The sequence below is a fragment of the Mytilus californianus genome, unplaced genomic scaffold (assembly GCF_021869535.1).
Source record: "Mytilus californianus isolate M0D057914Y unplaced genomic scaffold, xbMytCali1.0.p SCAF_8, whole genome shotgun sequence".
Lineage (NCBI taxonomy): Eukaryota > Metazoa > Mollusca > Bivalvia > Mytilida > Mytilidae > Mytilus > Mytilus californianus.
In genome coordinates, this window is record NW_026262734.1 from 104,494,245 (window position 1) to 104,516,693 (window position 22,449).

A 22,449-nucleotide genomic window follows, 5' to 3' on the forward strand; every position below is an offset into this window, starting at 1 on the left:
ATGGATGTAAATGTTCCGTTTTCGACCAGAGCAAACGCCTTTAGTATAGCATCACTCATGTCTGGTCAACTTTCAGAAACTTTTGGATATTCAAATCTACAGAATGGAAATGAATATTTCTTTGATTGGAATAATCCTGGATATGGCATGAAAAATATGGAAGGTATGCAAATTTAATTTTATTTGTCTGTTTATATTTATACCTAAACAATTAATATATAATTATTAATTAAATGAACGGTACATAGAGTGTTTGAAAATCAAACATGTGCGTTAAAAAATTAAATAAAACGTTAAGATGAAAGTTAATTTTCGTAAAAGAATACAACTTATATATTACATAAACGTTGAACATGCTCGAATTTTAACTTTTAAAAGATGAAAAACAAAATAAGTAAAAACAAATAATTACAGTTTGTTCAAACTTTTTTAGATAATAGAAATTAGTGCACCGGAGTTTAATATTCTCCTTTTCCATCTCGTAGTTTATTCAAAATTGATTTCCAAGTTTTAAATTATTTTAATGTATAATAGAAAAATTAGAGACTATTTTGATATAGAAATTAAATATTTCACATATATGATGAAGCAATTTTTTAACAAGTTAAAATTGAAACTATTCGTCGGATCGTTTAATTGCTTTCTGTTTATATACATAATTCAATTGTAAGTCTTTTATAATTTATAATCTGAAAGTCAAAACAATGTTTAGGTTTGTAAAATATATTTTCGGTCGTTGATGATTGTTTGTCATATGTCAGAAATAGCGGGAACCTTACATATGAATACTTCATTATAATTTTGACATCAGGCATAATATTTCATAATTTGTTAATTTAATATTTCACAAATGTGTCTTTGTGTGTAAACATCCATCGGATTTGTATCATAAATAAATAGAGAGATATTATTCCTCTGGAAGGATTCTGGATTTGATATTTGCATCAATTATATAATTTGCGTGTGGCAAATGATTTTATCTAGTTAAAAACCGCTTAAAACTTCTAGTTCAACGCAAATTACTAAACCATACTAAATGGATGAGGAATTCCTTACTATTAATAAATAATAGTATAAATTATTTTATAATTATTACAGATTAAAGTAACATTATATATATACGCAAATTACTGCACACACAGAGTTATCTGAAAATAAAGATTTCATTTTGCAACAAGTGTTTTGCTACAGAGATAAAGGAAAGACTGCAAAAACATTTTGGAAAAATTAACCTTCCAAACTTCTTTTGATCTTTCAAATGAGCTCAGTGTTGACTGCACGTGCGTTCTGTAGATTCCATTACTGAACATTATTATTTGTATATTTTTAATGTGTTAGTAAACATATTTCTGTTTACAAATAGCGTAATAATTGTTGTCATGACCTTATGATATAAATATCTAACAGAGTTTTAACCGGGTCAGTGTGCAGAAAACAATTCATAACTAGATATCTATCTAGTCTATCTAGTCTATCTGGCTTAAAAATAATATTTCTATGTCCATGGAAAAAACAACAAAAGACCAAGCAAATGTTATTGTGACCCTTCTTCAAGGGTTTATACAAATGGAATATTGGTCCTTTTTATTGTTTGCATGAAATAAACTGGGCGTTAATCAATTTATCGTACTATAGGGAGAAGGGATATTGAACCATTTATTAAAAATAAAAAAAAAATTATCAGGAAACAGCAGTCTATGACGTTTTATGTAAAAAAATGCAGTCATCCTTTTTAGTAAACATTATCGTTTGTGATCCACTTATCAACTTTTGCAAATATTGAAAAGTGTATACTTTTATAGTTATATATATACGAACGATATTCATTATGATTTCATATTTTAATTTTCAATGAAAGAGTGCAATTATAATAGTGTTCCAAATATTTTTTCTTAAAGAGTAACGTGACGTCACATTGAAATTACACAGACTCTTTTATATTGAATTATAGAAAATTACATCAGAACCAAATCGTGTTAACAAAATCTCTAAAAAGTTTTTTTTTCCCTGATATTTTTTTTATTTTTACAAACATATATAAACAGAATGAGTATATTGTTTATTTTCAACTTGTTTAACACTGCAATGCTTTTACAAGTTTGGCTAAATGTTCCATTTTCTCGTGTACACAATGAAAAATTAGTAAAATATTTTATTTCAATGAAAATGCACAACTGTTTGTTGTTTCCGTGGAGTGCGTTTGTTTGTTTGTAACTGCATGCACTAACCATCCGTACTTTTTTCATATTGTGCACTTATTGCTTTTTATGCCCCCACCGTAGCGGAGGGGGCATAAGTTTTACCCTTGTACGTCTGTCCGCCCGTACGTACGTACGTCCCACAATTGGTTTTCGTTCTCTAACTTTATAGTTTGCCCCAACCAAATGTTATGAAACTTATACACAATGCTTATTACCACAAAGCACATATCAAGTTTGAATTTTGGTGGCGTCATTTTTACCGTTCTACAGTTATGCCCATTTACAAATGGAAAAATTGCTGAATTTTTCGTTTCCGTTCTGTATCTTTAGAGTGGCTCAACCAAATGTTATGAATCTTATACACAATGCTTATTACCACAAAACACAGATCAAGTTTGAATTTGGGTATCGTCACTTGTTTTTGGTGGGGTTCGTGTTGCTTAGTCTTTAGTTTTCTGTGTTGTGTCATCTGTACTATTATTTGTCTGTTTGTCTTTTTATTTTTGGCCATGGCGTTGTCAGTTTGTTTTCGATCTATGAGTTTGACTATCCCTCTGGTATCTTTCGTCCCTCTTTTACCATTCTAGAGTTATGCCCCTTTACAAATGGAAAAATTGCTGTTTTTTTCGTTTCCATTCTATTACTTTAGTTTGCCTCAAACAAAAGTTATGAAACTTATGTGCAATGCTTATTACCACAAAACACAGATCAAGTTTGAATTTTGGTGGCCTGAGTTTTACGGTTCTAGAGTTATGCCCCTTATAAACGGAAAAATTGCCGAATTTTTCGTTTTTGTTCTATAACTTAAGTTTGCCTCAGCCAAATGTTATGAAACTTATACACAATGCGTTTTAATACAAAACTCAGATCAAGTACAAATTTGGGTAGTGTCACTTTTATTGTTCTTGAGTTATGTCCCTTTATAACGTTATATTGCGTTGTGATATATAGGTCTGTGTATGATTATGTTTTATTTAACACTCAAATATGATGGATGCATGGATAAAAATAAATCCGACAGTCTAACCGACCGGCTTTGTATCTAACGCCCTTCAGAATCAGATTTAAAAATGCAGCACGTCCGCCCAGCTCTCTGGAGTGTGATATAAAAAATATACACTGTGTCTCCGACTGAATTTCAAACCAAGCAATCTGAGCGGTGTGGTTATACACATTTCGCTCGTCTGTCCAGGGACAGAATTTGGAGAGTGATGTATAGTATATGGAATTACCTAAACAAATAGGTCAGTACAACAGATCACACCAACAACCAACTCATCCGTAAAAATACACGTACAAACAACAACAAACAACAACGGACAACGAAGTTCAACATCGTCTGACTTGGTACAGGCATCAACATCGGATGGGGGTTAAACCAGATGTACATGCGCACAAACTCCCCTTTGCCTATCTAGATAGCTTGACCATATGTCGTGAATTTAAACACAAATTAAATAAAACCTACATAATCCAGCAATCATGCAATAGGATGACTACTAACTTCAACACAGAAATAACGGCACATTAAAGGAAATAAAAGATGGCTTATAATTTGGAAACCAGGGTCAAAATGTGGTCGATAATACAGGAATGCACTGCTGTTGGTTTAATACTATTGTTGAAGAAAAAAATCCGAAACAACAACAGTGTTAGAAATAGTATTGTTGCGCGTCTGTCTAACCGGCTTTGGATCCAGAGCATTTCAAAATACCCCCGTCTACTCGGCTTTAATTCGGGCGCTTTCACATTGATTAACTTCATTATGTAAAGAAAAAACGTTCCGTGTTTTTGCGATGCATGGACTTTTTTTTATAAAAATTTGATAAAATTGGTGCAAAAGTTTTAATAATATAGTATTAAAGTTTTATTCAAAAATTGATTTTCATGAAGTAAACAGTCAAAATAAACTTTACTCGATTTACGCGAGACTTGAAATAATTTATTTGATTTAAGTAAACGTAACACTGACCATCAAGTCAAAATTATTACGCAGCTGAAAATGTTATACACATAGGTCTTGTTCCCAATAGGCTCAATGGTAGTCTTATGTCTTCTTTGGTAAAACTACTTATTAGTCCCCTACCGACGAAGTCGAAGGGGACTTTAGGTTTGCACTCTGTCCGTCTGTCCGTCCGTCTGTCTATCCGTCAGTCCGGCAAATCAGCTTTCCACACTGTTTTTCTTCGTTCTTGAAGATATTGATTTGATATTTGGTATATAGTTTTTCCATGACAAGTTATAGATCAAGTTCGAATTTTGTTCCTGTCTGATGATTTAGTCCAGAGTTATGGACCATAACTCTAGACCATATCTAATGTTAGAGTACTATGTTAAACCATATTTCTGTACAAAGGGAGATAACTCATTTTTAAAAGACATTCTTTGGTAAATTATTTGAAGATTTTTTTGGCAGGTTTGTTTGTTATTTTGTATAAACTAAATTTCTGAATGCTCTCTCTCTCTATATATATATATATATATAAAAATTATGAAGTGAAATCCTTTAATTAGATAATGTTCTATTTTTATTAATGCATATATTACATTACATTGTGTAGATAAAAATTGTTGACATTTTATAGATAAGTTACAAATCTATATTAGTTTGTGACAAATAAAAGAAAAAAATATTTGGAACTATTAATTATATTTGATTATAATTTGAAAATAGATATACACTGTATTACATCATATCTAATTTTAGAGAACTATTAATCATATCTAATGTTAAAGTGTTTTCCTCACTTTTTTCATCATGCTTGAAGATATTGATTGATAATTGGTATATAGTTTTATCATGGCAAGTTATACAGATCAAGTTCGAAATTTTGTTTAAGTCTGATAATTTTGTGTAGATTTATGGTCCTTGGACTTGAAAAATTCACTCATTTATGCTTGAATTTATTGACTTAATATTTTCTTTTTGTTTACATCATGACAAGTTATAGAACAAGTTAGCTTTTTGTTCCAGTATAATGAATTTTTACCCGGTAGGGAACTATGTATTGCCATGCAATACTCTCAGAATGCTTGTTTTCATTTAATTTCCTTTTACAAAAAAACTCCGTAAAATTGAAATTTTACTGCAGTGTTGAAATTTTGTTCTTCTGCGATCCATTCATCCTTTGACCTTATTTCATTTCAGCTTGTCTTCTTCATGCCGGAACCGGAAGACCATTTTATGAACCATTGAGATACGAAGGGTTTACAGACAGTTGTACAAGGGTACCAGATACAGACTGTGACAAAACAATCCCATCAGACTGTATAAATTCATGTAAAACTGACAATGAAAGTTTAGGAATTGAAAACGATGGGAAAGAGCCAAAGAAACCAATCCATTTAAAATTAGCAAGTGTACAAGTACAACTTGAAATGAAGTCATTGTGGGACGAATTTGATGAACTCGGCACGGAGATGATCGTCACCAAGGCAGGAAGGTAATGTATATTCAAATTTCGATATTTTTTGTCGTACGTGTACCCCATTATTTCTGACAAATAAGACGGAATGATTGGCAACCATTTTTGTACTCGACCGACTATGATAACTTAAACGTATTATTGTGTTAAAAAGGAAAAAATATCTTACATGAGTCACGTGATTACTTTCAGCAAAAGAAAAGCTACGCATATTTTCAAATAGAACTTGTAAGTTACATGAATTTTCCCCTACACTTTAAAAGATATCCTTAATGTACGTCGGAAACTGTTGAAGATGATGCTCACTTTCTTTTTGGTAGCAACAAATTTGATGAGGATAGACATGTTATGCCGCTCTGTACTCTGCAGCCAAATGCCAAAAATCAATCTGCAGACAAAACGAAATTGTATGTCTTTTGTTTTACTGAGGGAAATATCGATTATCATAAAAGAGAGGCGATAGATACCAAAGGGACATTCAAACTCATAAGTCAAAATAAACTGACAACGCCATGGCTAAAAAAGAAAAATACCAACAGACAAACAACAGTATACACAAAACACAACATTGAAAACTAAAGAATGAGTAACACGAACCCCACCAAAAACTGAGGGTCATCTCAGGTGCTACGGAAGCGTAAGATAAAATAACGTGCAATTTTATCATTTATTGACTATTTACTTTGGAATTAAATACGTCTTATTGCTTTGTTTTAAATCTAGGAAACTTTGTAAGTTATTGGTTTTGTCTTCGTTTAAAATATTTTTATCCACGAGGTGCCTGTAATTTTGAATACAAAAATTCTGTATCATTACCATGCATGCATTTGCTGCTGATCTTTATTCAAAATAACAGAAAACAATCGCAAAAGAAAAAGAAAATATCAAGCTAACATCACTCAACATCGACCTGGTAATTATCGAAATATTCTTTCAGAAAGCAAATGATGCAGTTTTGATTGACGTTGAAAATCAAACAAACGTTGCCTGACCTTTCCTCTCGCCACGAGATACGTGCGAGTGTTGACAAGAAAAGATAACTATTCAATCAAAAGTACGATAACATGTGCAAACTTAATTACATGTGGTCAGTTACTACACCTTAAGCTGGCGAAAGTGACCAAAAGTGTGGAAACCCTACGGTGAGGTCGTGTGACCGCTGGCTTTTCAGTATTCTTACTTTCTAAGAGAAAAGAAAACAATTTTTTTGTCTTAAAAAACGGTCCTACAAACTGAAAAAAATAACCAGTAGATTTACTAGCTTACTTAGTAACAGAGAAATTCTAAATAGTAAACTTTCTATTTAAAAACAGTTTTCCTAAATAAGAATTATAAATTATTTTAGTAATACAAGTGAGAGGTTTAGCTAGCTGCAAAACCAGGTTTTATCCATCATTTTAAACATAAGGAAATGCCTGTACCAAGTCAGGAAAATAACAGTTGTTTTCCATTCGTTTGATATATATATACGTTTGAGCTTTTGATTTTGCCATTTGATAAGGGAATTTCTGTTTTGAATATTCCTTGGAGTTCGGTATTTTTTTTTTAATTTTAGTCCCCTACCGACGAAGTCGAAGGGGACTTTAGGTTTGCACTCCGTCCGTCTGTCTGTCTGTCTGTCTGTCTGTCTGTCTGTCTGTCTGTCTGTCTGTCTGTCTGTCTGTCTGTCTGTCTGTCTGTCTGTCTGTCTGTCTGTCCTTCTGTCAGTCCGGCAAATCAGTTTTCCACACTTTTTTTCTTCATGCTTGAAGATATTGATTTGATATTTGGTATATTGTTTTATCAGACCAAGTTTGAATTTTGTTCCGGTCTGATAATTTTGTGCAGAGTTATGGTCCTTGGACTTGGAAAATTCACTCAAATATTCAGTTTTCCGCACTTTTTTCGTCATTCTTGAAGATATTGATTTAATAATTGTTACATTGTTTCATCATGACAAGTTACAGACCAAGTTTGAATTTTGTTCCGGTCTGATGATTTTGTGCAGAGTTATGGTCCTTGGACTTAAAAAATTCACTTAAATTATCAGTTTTCTGCATTTTTTTTCGTCATGCTTCAAGATATTGACTTGATATTTGTTATATAGTTTACACCATGACATGTTATAGATCAAGTTAGCATTTTGTTCCAATACAATTAATGTTTAACCGGTAGGGGACTATGTATTGCCATGCAATACTCTCAGAATGCTTGTTTTTTTTTATTTTACTTTTTTCTAGAAAGTTTATTTGCTACCGAGTAAGTTTAACGAAAACGGCTAGTAATAACACGAACAAATAGTTTCCTTATTTAATTCTTACCGGTTTTTCCTTGGGTAAATGAACGCATGTTCTTCAATGTATACAGATATCAAAACAAAATCTCAACATACATTACCAGACAAATATACTTTGCACAGTTGTATGGATATTGTTTAATTGAATTGAATTTGATTGATTGACTGTTCTATTTCGTGGCAGTCGGTTTTTATTGGTGGAGAAATTTTGCTGTTAAAAATATTTAAAAATTATTATTTTAAATTAAATCAAGGAATGTATCTACCTCGTGCAACTCTTCGATTCCTTGTCCGGATTTGGTTCTACTTTAGGTCCTTTTTATTTGACCAGCTCTTCAGCGTTTGTGTTAGATTTTGAATTTTCAATTATTTGGGTTTCGGGCATCACTGACGAGACATTAATTGTCGAAATGCGCATTTAGTGCAGTAAAATAAGTACCGTTTATGTTATTGTAAATGATTGTACTCTCGTATATTTTTATTTACACAAGGTCTTTGTTACTTAAAACAATTTTAATCATCTTATTTTTGCTTCCTATTTCAACAAATGATTACCGTTATGCACCAACAGTTTTACTATTCATATCTTATCCAGAAACCGAGTCCTTGTGGTCAAGTACCTCATACAAATATAACAGACTAATGTCGGATTTGTGTTTTTGACTTTATTATCTAAATTATATAATTGGTTCTGACAGTTGACGCTTTAACAAGATTTGACAAGTCATATAAGTTTCCCAAACAGTTTTGATGGATCTATAAACCCAATATAGTACAAATTACTGGTTTATCTTATCACAGTTAAAACCTCTAATTCTCAGCTCCCCGCTGTGTACTTACATACATCAAACCTAGACACGATGTAAACGGCTTCGTTGGAGGAATTATCATCATGTAAAAAATATAAGTTCTGAAATTTATCAAAGTTTGGTTCGAATCTATGTCCAGTATTAAAATTTGAAAAAATGATTTAAATAGTCTATTCGTTGGGTGTAAAGTCAGAGTTTATAATCTAATTTAATATAAATTTAAGGAAAATAAGCGAATGGCCTCTTGTGTGAAGTTACATCATTAAGTTCGTTTTGTTTTTGTTTTTATATTTTTTGTTGAGAGTTTTTGGGGACAAAGGACGGGGTCGGGGGGTGGTGGGGGTATATAAAATACTAGTATATATTTGTTTTGCCATAACATGGGTCAATATTTTATACAACAAAATAACAACTGCAATATAATAAAATGAATAAGTTCCGAGGCTGTTCTAAAGTGATGAACATATAATAAGAATATGATTATTTTTTGTTCCAATTGAGGGCCTTCGATGTACAGGATGACATTCATACACACAAAACAATACACTATGGTTTGGTAAAAAAAACAAACTTTTAGTTATATAAATCATGTACATTTTATTCGAGGCAAGACCAGAACCATAAAACTGTTAAAATAATTATCGTTATTAAGTGTATTAATTCGCGTTTCGTCTAACATCTAGACATTCCTAAATACTTTAGGACAGACAAATTTTCATTTGTAAATAACCAAACAAATTTTCCTCATTTGAGAGATCTAAAATGTTATGACAAATATTGTTTATCTCTTCGAACAATATCAAGAAATAAAACACGAACAATACAAAACAAAGTAACAAAAAAAAACAGTAAATGTAATGTCCAACATTTCCACTTTGCCATTTGTCATTACAGTTTCTGCTCAGTATCAGAAGTAAACAGTTAATCTCGCGAGAATTTAATTGTTACTAATTGAGGCATTATGGAGTCAAAAGCCACAAGAGGCTGCGATAACCTCGAAGTAATAGAGTGTCAAAACTGCAGTAAATTCAGAAGTTATGACCAACAAATTACGGTACGGTGTAATAAACATGCATCGGCTAGTGCCACTGTCAAGAAAGCGGTGAAAGATGAAAATCTAGTGGTGTATTATTGTACATAGAAAGTGGCAATCTCGACATTGAATCCAATGATATGAACCTATTCTACCGAACCCCCAATCATGTTCAAACTCATGCTGATTGAAAAACAAATTACGTGCAAGAAACTTGCTGATCTTATTCAATCTACCATAATACGAAAACAAAACAAAATGAGATTTAATCATTTTAACTTTTCTACGTTTTCCTTTCTTTTTTGCATTGTCGCAATTTTAATATCCAAAAAATAATTCACCAGCCTGATTCTTTTACTAATTAAAACTTAATATTTTCTGCACTTTTTTTATGCCCGCGTAGGGGTATTAAGTTTTACCCTTGTCCGTCTGTACTTCCGTACGTACTACGTCTGTCCGTTTGTACGTCCCAAAATTTAGTTTACGTTCTCTGACTTCAGTTTGCCTCAACCAAATGTTATGAAACTTATACACAATGCTTGTTACCACCAAACACAGATCAAGTTCGAATTTGGGTGGCGTCATTTTCACCGTTTTTAAGTTATGTCCCTTTGTAAATTGAAAAAATTGCTAAATTTGCCATTTCCGCATTCGAACTTTAGTTTGCCTCAACCAAATGTTACAAAACTCTTACACAATGCTTATTACCTGCAAACACAGATCAAGTATGAAGTTTGGTGGCGTCACGTTTACCGTTCTTAAGTAAATGTCCCTATATGTGAATTAAAAAGTTTCTAAATTTGCCGGGGGCATCTGTGTCCCATGGACACATTCTTCATTTATTTTCTCATACCTCTGAATTCAGTTTGCATTGCATTCAATTCTTACAATATATGCAGGGGCAGACGGCAAATTTAAAAAATGAGCATTATTTTATTTTTGACTTGTACCTGGAATCTTTTTGTTCGACACAATGTCCTAATGGTTTCATGTGTTCTTCCTCTTCTTTACGATGTTCCTTCTATTGTCATTGTTTTAAAAAATACGAAATATAACCCTCCGAGTTTATTTTTTTCTCCTTTCATTTATTTATCTTTCCACGAAGTTTATAGAAAATCTAAAAGGTGCATCAGTTTCCACGCAGGATTATTTTTTTCCTTTATCCTTTATTGTTTCTACAAGCATGTGCACTAATGAACTAAATCCGTCTCTCAAAATCCCAATTGTTCCCTCCATACTATGTTTATTTAGTTTGTTTATTTAATGATATTCTAGTTCCACCGATTTATAAGGTGACTGACATGAAACAGAACAATCGTAATTTGAATATCTGTTTAGATTTTTAAGAATCAGTTTGGAATTATGCATTTTTTTCGAATTTCGCCTTCCAACAAATGAATGTAATCAACTCCAAAGACAACAGCATATTGAAAGGCGAAATACTTGCCTAACCACTCGCAGAACTTGTTAGAAACAGAGAACTAAGAGGAAAGTAATATTCGAGCGGAATTATCCCAAAATGTTATAAAATATTTAATGTTCTATTTCATTAGGATACTATTTCTATAGATTTTAATGTGTATGATTTATTAAATGTGTGTCCCTTCATAAGAAACTTAACAATATGTTCAAATGCTTCTAAGAGATAAATATATAAAATAATTTGTTTAAATAAAGAAAAATATGAATAGTCTGAAATCGAGTATGGCGGCAAGAAACGCTGAAAACCAAATGTCTCGATTCTATTTTGAAATTTTATTTTGCGTTTATTACGATTTAACCACCAATTTCTCAAATTCGCATTTGAAAATTACGTAAAACAATGTAAATACGTAATAAAATAGATAAATATTTAGAAAATTACTACATGTGAAAAATTAATGAGATACTTGAAAAAATAAAAAATACATTTTAGACGTTAAATACCAAGTCGTAATATTTCAAATTGACTTTAAAACCATGTTCCATGGATGATAACAAACAAAAAATACGCTAAATCTCTGGATGTAAGAGTTCAAGAATTTGAAAATCTTGATTAGGGGAAAGATTTAAACATATCAACGTCTAGTGTCAAGAAAGATTCAGCCATCTATCCTTAGAGAAAGTTGTGTTTTATTTAGAAGATTAAACTGATATAATTAATTATGGGAGACGTTTCCACTGATTAATGGCGATCTTTGAGCAAGATAACCTTACCCCACAAAGATGGAGTTTTTTTCTCGAACGAGGCGCACGAAGATATATCAGTGGCACCGGAGCTTTAATCTGATGGTATTTTGGAAATATTCAGCCAATTATATTTTTTGAAAATCTATACCTGCTAGTAACGCTTTGTAAATAATCGGAGAAGGAAAATATAATAAATACAATTTAACTTTATCTATTTCGGTAATTTGCGCAACATCTTCGTATAAAGAAAGAAGTTACAGGTTAAACATCTTAAAGACGACAAATCTTTTAGAAAGGTACTTTGTTTGTAAGGCTTTAGTTTTATACGTTTTCAGTTCGTATTCGGTTTTAGTTAGTTGTTTGACAGAACGCTATTTTGCTATTCTGATAACTTCCATTTTTTATGATTGCTTCTTTTACTAACGTTTATTCGACATTTTCCATCTTTTTTATAGCAAGAATAGACCTGTGTTGCCAAATCACTATTCTCAGATTTACAAATTATCTTATATTAGTACTCATATATTTATTAACTTGAAATATCATAGCCAATGATATCCTTCCGGTGAGGAACAAAAAAGAAACATCCTATCTGGTACTTCTGTAATTAGTAACTCCACAAATTTAATGAATATCTGTGAGATAACTAGCATTTGGAGGTATGTTTGTTAGTTATTTGAAAATACAAACCCTTCTAGAGCCTCCCTACTATTATATCGGTTTCAATATGCATCGAGTTGGTAACAGAATGTGTTATCATTTGATAAGGATATACAAAATTTTAAATGATAAAAATTCTAATTTGTTTGAAAAAGATCATGCTTTCTCGTGGAAGCGCTTGGTTTTTTCGTTACACTGAGTGCGTATTTAGACCCCCTACACATTCATATCTTTATTTATATAAACATATATATTTATTTATAAAATATCTTGCAATTTGATATCAAAGTGCAGTATTTCCCAAATGTTATGAAAATGTTAAGTTTAGTTAGTATGTTTGATTTCATTTTTTTTCCAGAATTGACTACATCTTCATAACAAATGTCAAATTGAAAAACCAAATATATATTGACTGTCTATTCAACTCATTCTAATTCAATATTAAGTAATGCAAAGATATATCAAAACTTATGGTGCATATGAAGGTAACGTTTTGGATACTGATATTATAAATTGAATAATGCGCTTAACTTTAGTATTAATTTAAAACCTGATGAAAAGGGTCGATAGACGAATAGAAATATGACCAAATGGACTTTTCTGAATGTTTATATAGCCACGTCCGGTCAGAATTTGGACGTTAAATCCGATGCCTACTGTAGGGAAACAAACACTCTATCTGCACGTTAAAGAACACTTGCAACAACTCATTGAGTGGTCCGTGGATGGACTAGCTGTTGTAATGATAGATATTTGCCCTATCCAAAAATCAGTAGCAGTTTAAATATCCTACCCCGCTGTCTCGACCCGCTCTGTGTAACCTTTCTTTTATGTAAGACTCATTATTTATATGTCCCCTTCTTGAACATGCATGAAATATTTGTCACTGTACGTTGAACCAGTAATAACCAATCAGTCTGTAAGATCTGAAGAGGAGATTCATTAAACGTCCTGGCATTGTTTATAGTAGATGTAAAGCGCATCACTGCATATACATTAAAGCTGCCTCCATAAGATCCCATTATTGTGCATCTGTTAATTATTACACAGCTTAGATTAAGTTTCTATGGTGACATTTCCCACCTGTCTTATCCTTTGTTGTCCAATCTTTCTTTGTGTCGTCAGTTCAATCAAAATATATTTGAATATAAACATATATTGCATTTTGCGCCTGTCCCAAGTCAGGAGCCTTTGGCCTTTGTTAGTCTAGTATGTTTTTTTAATTTTAGTTCATTTATATGTTTTGGAGTTTAGTGTGACGTCCATTTTCACTGAACTAGCACACAATTTCATTTAGGGGCAAGCTGAGGACCACCTCCGGGTGCGGGATTTTCTCGCTGCATTGAAGACCCATTGGTGGCCTTCGGCTGTTGTCTGCTCTTTGGTCGGGTTGTTGTCTCTTTGACATATTCCCCATTTCCATTCTCAATTTTATTGGGTATACGATAAAGAGACAACAATCTAACGAAAACAATAACCAATTGATGTATGTTGTGTTGTGTGCTGTTATTTAGTTGGTGGTCTACTTTCCCGTGATGTTCAGTGGCGTATCCAGTATTTTTGAAAGAGGTCGTAACTAATTAAAAGTGAAGATGTACCGGAGCGAGGCGAAAAAAAAATTTGGACGATTTAAAATTCAAATATATCGTCAGAAACATGAGATGTTTTTATTTGTGGGTGATCAAACGCCCCGTTCGCCCTCTGCGCTCATATCCTGGATCCATTTTAGAAACACTTTTTCATGAAAATAATTTTATTCATAATTCATTTTTAGGCGAATGTTTCCAACATTTCAAGTTCGATTATATGGGTTGGACCCTATGGCAGAATATATGTTAATGATGGATTTCATACCGGTTGACGACAAAAGATACAGATACTCATTTCACAGCTCTAGCTGGGTAGTTGCGGGAAAAGCTGATCCAAATATGCCCGGACGAATTCACGTGCATCCTGACTCGCCAGGCAAAGGAGCTCAATGGATGAAACAAATTGTATCATTTGATAAATTAAAATTGACAAATAATCTACTTGACGATAATGGCCACGTGAGTATAGCAAGTTGAGTTTTCATTTTAGCACAAATTATGTAATAAGCATGTAGTAACTTAGTACGATTCCCGAATAAGAAATTGACAACAGCATAAAATACATGTCTATCTGACAGCAGCTGACAAACTGAGAATGCAACTGCAAACTTATTGTACATTTAACATCCGGCTTTTTAAAACAAAATGTCCGTATTTTTCATGCCCCACCAACGATAGAAGAGTGGCATTATGTTTTCGGTCTGTGCGTCCGTTCGTTCGTTTGTCCGTCCTTTCGTTCGTCCGTCCGTTCGTCCGTCTGTCCCGCTTCAGGTTAAAGTTTTTGGTCAAGGTAGTTTTTGATGAAGTTGAAGTCCAATCAACTTGAAACTTAGTACACATGTTCCCTATAATATGATCTTTCTAATTTTAATGCCAAACTAGAGTTTTGACCCCAATTTCACGGTCCACTGAACATAGAAAATGATAGTGCGAGTGGGGCATCCGTGTACTATGGACACATTCTTGTTATATAATTTATTAAAATTTATGACAATTTAGCGTTTATTTTGAATTAAGTGGGGATAGGGGGCCCAGGTCCCCCTTATGGAGCTTCATATATGTTAAAGGCATAGACCTTTACAAGTTTCACTCCAAACATTGGCTTTTTAACAAAGCTCAGTGCGAAAGGCCATTGTTTTAGACTACTAGTAAATCAGTTCGGAGGTAAAGTAATTGAGATTTCAGTCAAGGAAATCAGCTTGCATTCAATACAATTATACTCCTAGAATATAAACGTTTTTGCTTCCGTCTGAGATATCATATTATAGCTGATTTTTACAATTTTTGTGTACATTGTTTAACTGTTTTACAATTCTCTGATAACAAGAGTGTTAAGAATTTTTTGTCCCCCACGCAACGCGTTGCGGGGGACATAGAAATACCGGGCGTCCGTCCGTCCGGTCTTGTTAGCGCTCTCATGTGTACAGTTCTGCTAGATTTTTATGAAACTTATATCATAGGTTTATATCAGCAATGTCTTGGACGAGTTTGAAAATCAGTGTCGATCAATTATTTTAAAAAAAAGTTATGCCACTTGGAAATATAAATTATATGGAGAATTGCATTGTTAGCGCTCTCATATTTACAATTCTTGCCAGAATTTTATGAAACTAAAATCATAGGTTTATATCAGCAATGTCTTGGACGAGTTTGAAAATCAGTGTCGATCAATTATTTTTAAAAGAGTTATGCCACTTTGAAATATAAATTATATGGAGAATATCGTACCTTGGAAAGATAAAATATGTGCAACGCGGGCGACATTGGAACTGTTTGGCATTTTTCAGTTATTTACATTAGTAAAACTATTGAAGGCCATTGACGAGTTTGTTCATTTTATAAGATCCCACGTGATAAAGATAAAAAAAAATAAGATCCCACGTGATCACAATGGTTGTTAGAGTAAGAAGATATTCTCTTTTTCGTCTTTTTTTTAATTCGGTGAGACTCGTAAGAAACATATTGTTTATTTTTCTTATAAAGATGAGCTTTAGTCAGTTTGTTCTTCCAATCAACATCACATTAAGGACAGTAGCATTTAACGTTGTCGCACTAACAAATCCATTTGTTTTAAACAAAAAGCCATGCAATATTAATTCAAAACAAACGGTAGTAAAACGTTCCAAAGTAGGCAATTGCTTATATCGAAATAAAGTCGTCATATTCCTTATTTTTCAGAATATTATATATTATATTAATATATATAAAAAAGCTTCAAATATACAGGTCATGCAAAATAACAAGAGATAAAAATAATGAATGATAAAAAGATTAATATAGTATAAATAAATAATATATAAGTGACTATTCCGGGTATTTTGTCATTATGAAATCTACCAAACACACTTAGTTGATACTATTTTCAATAATAATAGCAGCTTTGTATTTTTCTCAACTCATTACGTAATAAAGCTAACTACATAGAGTGAAAAATCTGTAACAGCAGACTTCAAATTTAAATCGGAATGCTGGTTCCGAAATGTTACAGACATCTGTCATGTTTGTCAGGATATTTGTAGAATGAAAATGTCAACAAGTGTTTGAAATTCTATCGGTTAATGATGTGTTATTTCAACATAAGTATTGATAGTGTTATATAACATATAAGAGAAGGAAGAAAACAGCAAATAAACAATAACAACTTATTTATAGTTATAATTCACTATTTTACAAACATATCACTCCTTCGTCCTTTTGTAAAATTTTGGGACATATAATTCATTACCTTACTAGCTAATTTAATATTTATTTAACACTTATAAAAGATACCAGGGGCCTGTCAATCGAAGCGCTCTTTGGACTTGTACATATCCTAATGTATCTTTGTCCTAAATGCGTTTATTAAATATGTCGTAACTTAGGAAAAGTCAAAGGAATCGTCCTAACTTTAGGACATCTAAGTAGGTGTCTCAAGATGGTCTTGGGAATGGTCCTAACTTTAGGATATATTTTATGATGGTTAATTTGTAAACAAATACGACCGCCACCTTTATATGGATCCCCCTTTTTCTAAATATTTTTCTATTTTCATTTATTTAATGTTTTCTTGCTTTTATCCAAAAGATATTACAAAAACAGTAGTATATATATGACATTCCTCTATTCATATTTTCCACGTTAAGGATAGAGGGGCATCGTATATATATAAAATACATAAAATAAATGGACATAGGTTAAAATATTAAAATGTTTAAGAATAGTATCTACTTTAAAAAAAGGTTCAGAAAAAGGGGGTCCATTACCCAAGCGCATTTGATCCGTAATGAAATAATATAATGATTGTTACCGGTTGTCTTTTATTAGTTTTTTTCACGTTTACTACAGTAACTGTTTACAAATAATTTGATCAATTATTTTAAAAGTATTAGTAAATGTAAGTTGCAGTATCACGTCAGTATTTTAAATTATGACAAGTTTTGATACTTGAGGAACAAACTTAAACGATATTTCCTAATAACTTCCTGAACTTGGAACCAAAACAACACGACCACTGCGTTTTTTGTTTTGTTTTTGTTTCTTGAAGATTTTACTAATTGACATGTTTTTATATGCATTCCTGTGTAAATCATTACAGTTGATATGCGCATGCCCTTGAATATATATATTTACCGTATATCTTGTATTTGACACGAAAAGCAGTTTCACAAACAAGATGAAAGCAAATGGAAAGAAAATTCTATCCGGAGTTCACGGAAGTGAATTTACAATTTTAAAGCTCCACTTCTTCTACATTTAGGGAGCTACCATTTGATTTTTATGTAAGGGGGGGGGAGGGCTAGGATGAAATTTGAAAAAAGGGCAGGACAGGAGTTTTGAGTAAAAAAAAGGCAGGATGAGCAACTTGGCAAAAAAAAAGGCAGGATGACAATTTATGCAAAAGAGTCAGGATAAACTAATAAAAATAAAGGCAGGAACGAATAGAGTGAAAAATAAAAATGCAGGACAGATATTACAACTGAAAAAAAAATGCAGGATAAAATTGTGATCCTAGCCTAAAGGAATTCGTAAACCATTTTCACAAATTCTCATCACCTATCCTTTTAAACCCTTTAGTGATCTATTGAATTGCATAATATTTCTAAACAGATACATAGAGTTACAATGTATATAATCTAAGGGGTGTGTATACTGTTTAACACGACGTGACCACACTACCATAAGTAGACCACTTGTCTTACTTTATAATGTCAAAAACTTTTAGTTAAATAAAAAAAAAAAATTGGTCATCCAAGTTTCGATTTTAATAATCACCAATTGTAGACGTTCTTCTGCTTTAATGCCTGTGTTCATAATAAGACTAAATATAAGCTAAAACGATATTCAATCAAGTAAAAAAAAATACAAACATATATATTTTGAGACCATCTTTCGAACATGTTTTGAGAACATCCCCTCATTTTACAGTGAGAGGTGTATATTATCATTAACAAGCCCTTTACGTGATCCCAATTAAATTGATGTAAATAAATCGAGACGAATATGATGTGCACGTTGTTCTGAATGACAAGTTGTTAATGGATAATTAAATCTGTAAGCTGCAGTTAAAATAAATTTTGTGTTCGGAGAAAATAAGTTATGATACTTTTTACGGGGTGAATGCACTTAAATTGCAACATGCTGGAGTTTAGTTGTGCAATAAAATTGCATATATTCAGTGCATTTCCTTTAAATTAGATTGCATGTTAACATACGATTTAAGTTTACTACACTTTATATTTGCTTTTTCTCTCTCTTTTTTTCTTTCTTTCTTTAAACAAATCCAGGAGATGCGATCAATCCAGTCTCGTTGTGAAATAATTCAATATTATTGTAACAAAAAGTGTGCTACATAAAGATAACAAATATGTTAATTTGTTGGTAATCGGCAATGAAATAAAAGTAATATTTTAACCAGAAAATTTCTCTTTTTTCCCTTTGCAGATCATTTTGAATTCAATGCACAAATACCAGCCTCGATTTCATGTAGTTTATGTAAATCCAAAATCAGAAGATTGTTCGAACACAGAATGTTTTAAGACGTATACCTTCCAGGAAACTAAGTTCACTGCAGTCACTGCCTATCAGAACCACAGGGTGAGTAAAACATACTCTCGTTTGAATGAGAGTCGTGCGAGAGATTTTTTTCTTAAATTAATATTGATGGCTATATCCACTGATTTTCAAGAAAAGACATTTGTCATTTTGGCATCCGTTTTGGTTGTGCGGATCACATTGGATTGAAAACGTTAACTAGGAGTTGTTTCCCATTGCAAAATAATCTGAATTGAAAACGATGTCTAAAATTGGAAAATGGACAATTGTATAAACTCTTATCTTTGATTTGGAGGTTTTACGCGCCAACGCAACGCTGTCATTCGCTAAAAACCTGGTAACGAGTCAGGAATTATATCTCAATTAATCAACATTGGTTTTAATAATACGTACCTTGACGTACATGGTATACATTTATGTTCTTCTCTTTGCTGTCTGAAGTGCGAACAACAAATGGAACTGAGGAGAACAACAATAATATAAAAGACAGATTTAGACCCAGAAGAAGAAAAAAAAAAAAACCAAAAAGAATATGATTTTATATGTCTATAGATTTATAGTGTGGATTTTTATCCAGGTCTAGACAATTAACAAGACCATTTGTAGATAAATATAGTCGGCCTCTAATAGTATGTGCACTTTAACAGAGAAGTCTTAGTTCAGGAACTAGTTTTTGATAATATTTAATTGACTTTCCCTCGAGTAATTGTTTGGAAAATTGTACAGAAAATAGTTCCTGTATTTTGATAAGAATCTAAATTTTTTTCCAGATAACCCAGCTCAAGATAGCCAGTAATCCATTTGCCAAGGGCTTCCGGGATGTCGACCCAAATGAATGGTAAGGAATGTGTGTTGGTTTTATTTTTTTAAGGATCTGCCGACGTAAATATTGCGATTTACATTGAGCAGCTATTGTTTTTTTAAATGTTAGAATTTCTAATCGATCCAAGTATATTGAATGGCGAGTCCTTTGGAAGTAGAGGCATTAACGTCCACAAGACACCAAGTAAATGATAAATGCATCAATACACTGCACCAAGTAAACCGCGGTTAACGAATCAATGAAATACCCCAAAAGTAAATTATAAATGAATCAAGACAATGCACCAAGTAAATGAATCGTTACACTACAACACCAGGTGAATCGAAAATAAATACATACAACGCACTTTCTCCGGCACCAGTTATCATGACTCGCGAAATATTTTGACACATTATTTCTTTAAGGAAGCAGACGGCAGACATTATTCGGAATAAGTAAAGTGCATTTGTTCATATAGCGTATCTCTGTAGATACAGAGAAATATTAGAACGCATGGCTCTATACAAACTATAGGCAAGTTAAGCGGAAAATAACAATGTAAAAAGTACAAAATATGAAGAAAATTTTATCTTATCGCAAAATCATTACTAAGCAAAAGATAATTGTATATTTATTCTTCTTTAATCTTATAAACTTCAACTAGATGTAATAACAAACACAAGTCATTTTTTTCCTTTGTAGTATGGTAGATGTCATTTCACATCTTAATCCATGCGGAAGACCTCGGAATCATCACAGACCTTCGAGTATGTCACAGAACCCGGATGGTACATCAAGAAAACGCCAATGTGATAAATGTAAGAAGATTATATATTTACGTGCTATAAGATCGTTACAAGGAAACACAAGGGTATAATTCAATATAGACAAAATAAAATCAGCTTTAAGGGGGTACCCAACACGTTGACTAAAATAGATTTGGCTCGTTTAATTTTCATAACATTTTGACAAAAGAATTAATTTAACCTGTATAAAAAAAAAATTTGAACCACACAATATACCGGAATAATTTCATTGTTTATATAGCAGTTTGACAAACACCAATTATGATCATTGAGAAGTTTGATTTCTCTATACTAATACTATTTAATTAAAACGTTCAGCAGAATTTTAAAGAGTTAACTCCCTTAGGTGTATTGTAACCCCTTAAATGCACACGTTAAAAATGCGTCCTTCATTTTCAAAAGTGGTACTTCAAGCCATTACATTCCAAATCCGAAAGTATCAAAATATTTCCGTAAGATCAGGACTGCAAAAGCAGATACAGATTGCATGTGCCACTACAGGAAAACCTAGGACTTTTAACAAATTTACATCTGTATGTAAACGTAAAAATTTTCAAGTATAAAATATAAAAGTAATATCATGCCAGTACAATAGTGTGTGGTGTATAAGAGAGATTGTAATCTCAATAGAAATAAGGTGAACATATGAAACAAGGTCAGACAGAAACAATGAAACAGTTAAATATAGGTATTACAGGATCATACGTATGTGCTATCAATATTTTGTCTGGCAAAGGGAAACCACTCAAAGATTGGAATTGTCCGTAAACAGTAAATGGTAAAAGTGCATCCCCCATTTGGGTAAAAAAGGGATTACAAATAGATTTTAACGAAATAAAAATTATTAACGGCTAAGATGCATCAAAACATGCTCCTTCCATAAGGTTTGTATAAACAGGGATGACAGCGTGTACTACTTGAAAATTGTCTCCCCGTGCTAAAAAAAATCTTAAAATTGGATCAGTTTAGTAATTTAGAAACTGACTCTTGCACATCTGATTTATGACTTTTCCTTTACTTCTGAAATATGTCTGTCTATATAAATTACTTATTTATTTTACAGCTTCATCTGAGTCCGACGAATCACAGCTGTCACCTGCCAGTATGAACAATTCAAATTTGTCAATGACATTACGACTTCCTACGCGGACAACTTATCCTGATCCGTACAATTATATGTCTTACCCACATGACACATATATGATGGCAGCAAAGACACGACCCTCTCCGTATCCACGGAACATGGACTATACTTCATATCATCATGCCCGGATGTCTATGAAGGAAATCTACCAAGGAACGCCCGGTTCTTGTGGTTACAACTATTGATTCTCTCTGTGATCTTCTGTTAGTGTAAATATTAAAATATTTGGTGCCATGACTATGCGGATGAATGTTTTGTGGAGATGTGCGGCATGTAACAAGTATGAATCTGATTTGTAATTGTTTTTTTGTAATAAAAAGAGCTGTTGCTTATGAATTTGTTTTATCAATCTTTTACTTGATCTGAGTGAAATTCTTTAAAAATGCAACTTTGTTATTATCTTTCAGTTAGGATAATACTACACCCTCCATGCAGAAGTTAAACATACCATGCGATCACTCATCGATATAGTATGAGGGTTATCTGTTTAAATATGATACATGAA

The 22,449-nt window shown here is 32.3% G+C and overlaps 1 protein-coding gene across 1 annotated transcript; it reads left to right on the forward strand.

Moving 5' to 3' along the window:
* On the forward strand, positions 1 to 22,251 carry LOC127712417 (T-box transcription factor TBX1-B-like). The gene is made up of 7 exons (XM_052218853.1): positions 1 to 163; positions 5,350 to 5,644; positions 14,347 to 14,620; positions 19,082 to 19,234; positions 19,963 to 20,030; positions 20,697 to 20,812; positions 21,864 to 22,251. The coding sequence occupies exons 1-7, from the start codon at positions 1 to 3 to the stop codon at positions 22,127 to 22,129; spliced, it is 1,335 nt and encodes a 444-aa protein (XP_052074813.1). The 3' UTR covers positions 22,130 to 22,251.
* Positions 22,252 to 22,449: the final 198 nt, after the last annotated feature.

Excerpts from the sequence above, each read along its gene's own strand:
- LOC127712417 (XM_052218853.1), top strand. The coding sequence starts at position 1 with ATGGATGTAAATGTTCCGTTTTCGACCAGAGCAAACGCCTTTAGTATA. Across the intron at positions 20,031-20,696 it reads GATGTCGACCCAAATGAATG|TATGGTAGATGTCATTTCAC; the intron begins GTAAGGAATGTG and ends TTTCCTTTGTAG. Across the intron at positions 20,813-21,863 it reads AAAACGCCAATGTGATAAAT|CTTCATCTGAGTCCGACGAA; the intron begins GTAAGAAGATTA and ends TTTATTTTACAG.